We start from the raw sequence: 5719 nt of genomic DNA on the forward strand, positions 1-5719 counted from the left end.
AAAGATGAAAGGTTGGAACATGGGCAATCATTTCCTGGAGATGGTAATTGTAATTTTTCTGTTGGAAGGTAGAATTGGAACATGAAATTAAAGGATGCTACCTCTGCTGCTCAAGTTGCAACGAATTTGCAGAACATGCAAGCCTAGCGGCCAGAGTTGTTGTAGAACTTTCAACGCAATATTATGTTGATGTTGGTAGTTCATGCCACTTCGGTTTCAAGGTTGAAAGGTTGGAACATGGGCAATCATTTCTTGGAGGTGGTAGTAGTAATTTTTCTATTGGCAGGCAGAATTGAAACATGAAATTTAAGGATGCTACCTCTGTTGCTCAAGTAGCGGCTGATTTTGCAGAACAAGCAAGTATAACTGCCAGAGCTGTTGTAGAACTTTCAAGGCAATATTGTATTGATGATGGTGGTTCATGCTACTTAGGTTTCAAGGTTGAAAGGTTGGAACATGGGCAATCATTTCCTGGAGATGGTAATGGTAATTTTTCTGTTGGCGGGTAGAATTGAAACATGAAATTTAAGGATGCTACCTCTACTGCTCAAGCAGCAACTGAGTTTTCAGAACATGCAAGCCTAGCTGCCAGAGCTGTTGTAGAACTTTCAAGGCAATATTATGTTGATGATGGTAGTTCATGCTACTTAGGTTTCAAAGATAAAAGGTTGGAACATGGTCAATCATTTCCTGGAGGTGGTAGTAGTAATTTTTCTGTTGGCAGGCAGAATTGGAACATGAAATTTAAGGATGCTACCTCTGTTGCTCAAGCAGCGACTGATTTTGCAGAACAAGCAAGTATAGCTGCCAGAGCTATTGTAGAACTTTCAAGGCAATATTGTATTGATGATGGTGGTTCATGCTACTTAGGTTTCCAGGTTGAAAGGTTGGAATATGGGCAATCATTTCCTGGAGGTGGTAGTAGTAATTTTTCTATTGGCAGGCAGAATTGGAACATGATATTTAAGGATGCTACCTTTGTTGCTCAAGCAGCGGCTGATTTTGCAGAGCAAGCAAGCATAGCTGCCAGAGCTGTTGTAGAACTTTCAAGGCAATATTGTGTTGATGATGGTGGTTCATGCCACTTAAGTTTCAAAGATGAAAGGTTGGAACATGGGCAATCATTTCCTGGAGATGGTAATTGTAATTTTTCTGTTGGAAGGTAGAATTGGAACATGAAATTAAAGGATGCTACCTCTGCTGCTCAAGTTGCAACGAATTTGCAGAACATGCAAGCCTAGCGGCCAGAGTTGTTGTAGAACTTTCAACGCAATATTATGTTGATGTTGGTAGTTCATGCCACTTCGGTTTCAAAGGAATATAGATAAATCATTAGTATTATACTGGAAAATGTCAGGAATAGAATTAACACCTGGAAGTAAGATATTTACAGCTAGATGTAAAAATTTATACGTCTTAACAACAAAACATAAAATAGCAGCAAGAAATAAAATTAATAAAATCAAAATAGAAAATCCATTTGAAAGAATAGTTACAGTTATTGACAATAATGAATATAGTTATAAAGAAATTGATATGGAAGAAGATTTAGAAATAGTAAAAGAAAGATTAAGTACATCAAGTATACCAAACCAATTAACTTATGAAACACCAACATCATCGAGAATAAGTACATCAAGAAGAGATTATATAATCCCAAATAATCTAATAAAAAATACAAAAGAAAAAATAAATCCATACCATTACTATATAACCGGAATCATGGAACAAAGAAAATATCAGATATTAATAAATACAGGTCAAGAAGAAAACTATATCACAAGAGAATTAGTAACAGAAACTGAAATAATAACTACTGAACAACTATGCCCAGAATTACCTAAAGAATTAATAATAAATGAAGAAATAACAGAAAAAGAAATAATTATTGGAGGAATACCCTTGATAATACAATTTAAAATATATCAAGAAAATGAAAACGAAAACATTACATTAGGAATAAAATGGTTAGAAAAAGTAAAACCATACAATCTAGGAGATAAACAATTAACCATAACATACAAAGATAAGAAAATAATAATAAAAAGAACAGAAGAATGAAAATTTATATACTTGCAAAAATCATAGTAGAAGGATATTATAATAGATACTATACACCTATGATAGATACAGGAGCAGAAGCTAGTATATGTAAATATAATTGTTTACCAACAGATAAATGGGAAAAATTAAAAACACCTATGGTAGTAACAGGATTTAACAATGAAGGTAGTATGATTAACTACAAAGCAAAGAATGTAAAAACAAAGTAGGAGCAAAAAGAGTAAATAATAAACAAAGAAAAACTACAGAATGGATAAAAGGAAGTGAAAAAATCACACAAAAATTAGAAAATATAAGTAAAAATACAACTACTCAATTAGAAATTATTATATTTACAATAGACAAAGTAAAAATAATCCAGAATAAATTAGAAAAATTATATAGTGATAACCCTCTAAAAGGATGGAATAAACATAAAACAAAAATAAAAATAGAATTAATAGAAGAAAACAGTATAATAACACAAAAACCTTTAAAATATAACTTTGATGATTTAGCAGAATTTAAAATGCATATAAAAGAATTGTTAGATAACAATTACATACAAGAAAGCAATAGTAAACATACAAGTCCAGCATTTATAGTAAATAAACATAATGAACAAAAAAGAGGAAAAAGTAGAATGGTTATAGATTACCGAAATTTAAATGCAAAAACTAAAACATATAATTACCCAATACCTAATAAGATATTAAAAATAAGACAAATCCAAGGATATAATTACTTTAGTAAATTTGACTGTAAATCAGGATTTTACCATCTAAAACTAGAAGATGAATCTAAAAAACTAACAGCATTTACAGTACCACAAGGATTTTATGAATGGAATGTTTTACCATTTGGATATAAAAATGCACCAGGAAGATACCAACATTTTATGGATAATTATTTTAACCAACTAGAAAATTGTATAATATATATAGACGATATATTACTATATTCAAGGACACAAGATGAACATATAAGATTATTAGAAAAATTCATACACATTATAGAAAACTCTGGCATAAGTTTAAGCAAAACCAAAGCAGAAATTATGAAGAATCAGATAGAATTTTTAGGTATACAAATAGATAAAAATGGAATAAAAATGCAAACACACATAGTACAAAAAATAATCAATCTTGATGAAAACATAGATACAAAAAAGAAATTACAATCATTTTTAGGATTAGTAAACCAAGTAAGAGAATATATACCTAAATTAGCAGAAAACCTAAAACCTCTACAGAAAAAACTAAAAAAGGATGTAGAATACGGGTTCGATGAAAAAGATAAAGAACAAATAAAGAAGATTAAAATATTGTGTAAAAAACTACCAAAATTATACTTCCCAGATGAAAATAAGAAATTTACTTACATTGTAGAAACAGATTCGAGTAATCATAGTTATGGAGGAGTTCTTAAATATAAATATGATAAAGAAAAAATAGAACATCATTGTAGATATTATTCAGGATCTTATACTGAACCACAAGAAAGATGGGAAATAAATAGAAAAGAATTATTTGCATTATATAAATGTTTATTAGCATTTGAACCATATATAGTTTACAACAGATTTATTGTAAGAACAGATAACACCCAAGTTAAATGGTGGATAACCAGAAAGGTACAAGATTCAGTTACAACAAAAGAAATACGTAGACTGGTATTAAATATATTAAACTTTACATTTACAATTGAAATAATCACTACTAACAAAAATGTTGTTGCAGATTATCTATCAAGACAAAGCTACCCAAACTGAACCAGATAATACAATGGAAAATCTACTCTTAGCTATGACTACACTTTGTAAAAAAGTGGAAAGCATAGAAGAAGAGATACAGATATTAAAGAAAACAACTAGTGGTCAGCAGCATGACTTGAAAAATGCGGAGATAAGACGATCGGAAGTCTCTAAAATTCCAGAGCTAGAAGGTGACGTTGAGAAACACCTAAAAACTCATAACGGTTTGTTAAATGCAGTTGCAGGAAGCAGCACAGCTAGTAGTTCATCTACAAAGAAAAAGGAAGAAATCAAACCTAGATATACAAATACAAATATGAATAATTTATTTTCAAAACCATTCATACAGAAAAATATCCAAAATACCCAAAAAGAAATATTCCTACCACCACAGATAAACACCTACAAAGAAAGTCTGAACCAAGCCAAAAAGACATACAACCATATAACCCGTACATATATAGATAACATATACAAAATACAAAATTTCCTAAACAAAAATCCAAGATCCCAAACTACCCAAAATCCAGATGAAGATTATGTTACTCATTATTTAACAGGATATAATAAACTAATAGCACTACCAAATACAAATGCAAAACTAGTAGCCACTTGCTACAATTATGGATTACTAGACACAGTATATACACAGACAGGACAAGAAATAGCTACCATACCAGAAGTATATAGAGCATTTATGCAGTATAAAAGAATAACCAAAGGAACATTATTCTATATAAGATTCTATTCAGCTACAGCAGAGATACTATATGAAGAAATAAAACCCATCATACAAGTTATCAAGATCGGACTTACAAGGGAGATGCTAGTACCAGAAAAAATAGAGGAACAAGAAGAGATAGAAAAAATTAATATTCCAGACTTTTATGCAAATAAAAGGATTATCGGAATATCCACTATACTAAATGAACTAGCAAACAACTACCTAAACCAGAATGCTATTTGGAGTTATTATTCAAGAGAACAGACAATGATATATTCAAACTGCAGAGAAATACGAGAACCAGATATGGAAGAATTAATCAGCCGCTGCTTGTGCAGCAGAGGTTGCATCCTTAAATTTCATGTTCCAATTCTACATGCAAATACAAAAATTACCATTACCATCTCTAGGAAATGATTGCCCATGTTCCAACCTTTCATCCTTGAAACCTAAGTGGCATGAACCACCATCATCAACACAATATTGCCTTGAAAGTTCTATAACAGCTCTGGCAGCTTGGCCACCAAGTTCTGCAAACTCAGCCGCTGCTTTAGCAGCAGAGGTAGCATCCTTAAATTTCATGTTTAAATTCTGTCTGCCAACTGAAAAATTACAATTACCATCTCCAGGAAATGATTGCCCATGTTCCAACCTTTCATCTTTGAAACCTAAGTGGCATGAACCACCATCATCAACACAATATTGCCTTGAAAGTTCTACAACAGCTGTGGCAGTTATGCTCTCTTGTTCTGCAAAATCAGCCGCTGCTTGAGCAACAGAGGTAGCATCCTTAAATTTCATGTTCCAATTCTACCCGCCAACAGAAAAATTACCATTACCATCTCCAGGAAATGATTGCCCATGTTCCAACCTTTCAACCTTGAAACCTAAGTAGCATGAACCACCATCATCAATACAATATTGCCTTGAAAGTTCTACAACAGCTCTGGCAGCTATACTTGCTTGTTCTGCAAAATCAGCCGCTGCTTGAGCAACAGAGGTAGCATCCTTAAATTTCATGTTCCAATTCTGCCTGCCAACAGAAAAATTACTACTACCACCTCCAGGAAATGATTGCCCATGTTCCAACCTTTCATCTTTGAAACCTAAGTGGCATGAACTACCATCATCAATATAATATTGCCTTGAAAGTTCTACAATAGCTCTGGCAGCTAGACTTGCATGTTCTGAAAACTCAG

The 5719-nt window shown here is 32.2% G+C and overlaps 1 protein-coding gene across 1 annotated transcript; it reads left to right on the forward strand.

The window, feature by feature from the left end:
* The first annotated feature begins 2792 nt into the window (after positions 1 to 2792).
* LOC138903776 (uncharacterized) lies at positions 2793 to 5292 on the forward strand. Its single transcript, XM_070192344.1, has 2 exons — positions 2793 to 4812; positions 5282 to 5292. Exons 1-2 carry the CDS (start codon positions 3771 to 3773, stop codon positions 5290 to 5292), a joined length of 1053 nt encoding a protein of 350 aa, XP_070048445.1. The 5' UTR covers positions 2793 to 3770.
* Positions 5293 to 5719: the final 427 nt, after the last annotated feature.

The sequence above is a fragment of the Nicotiana tomentosiformis genome, unplaced genomic scaffold, assembly GCF_000390325.3.
Source record: "Nicotiana tomentosiformis unplaced genomic scaffold, ASM39032v3 Un00001, whole genome shotgun sequence".
Taxonomy (NCBI): Eukaryota; Viridiplantae; Streptophyta; class Magnoliopsida; order Solanales; family Solanaceae; genus Nicotiana; species Nicotiana tomentosiformis.

What these genes read in the sequence shown, in the direction of transcription:
- LOC138903776 (XM_070192344.1), top strand. Translation starts at nt 3,771, where the DNA reads ATGTTGTTGCAGATTATCTATCAAGACAAAGCTACCCAAACTGAACCA.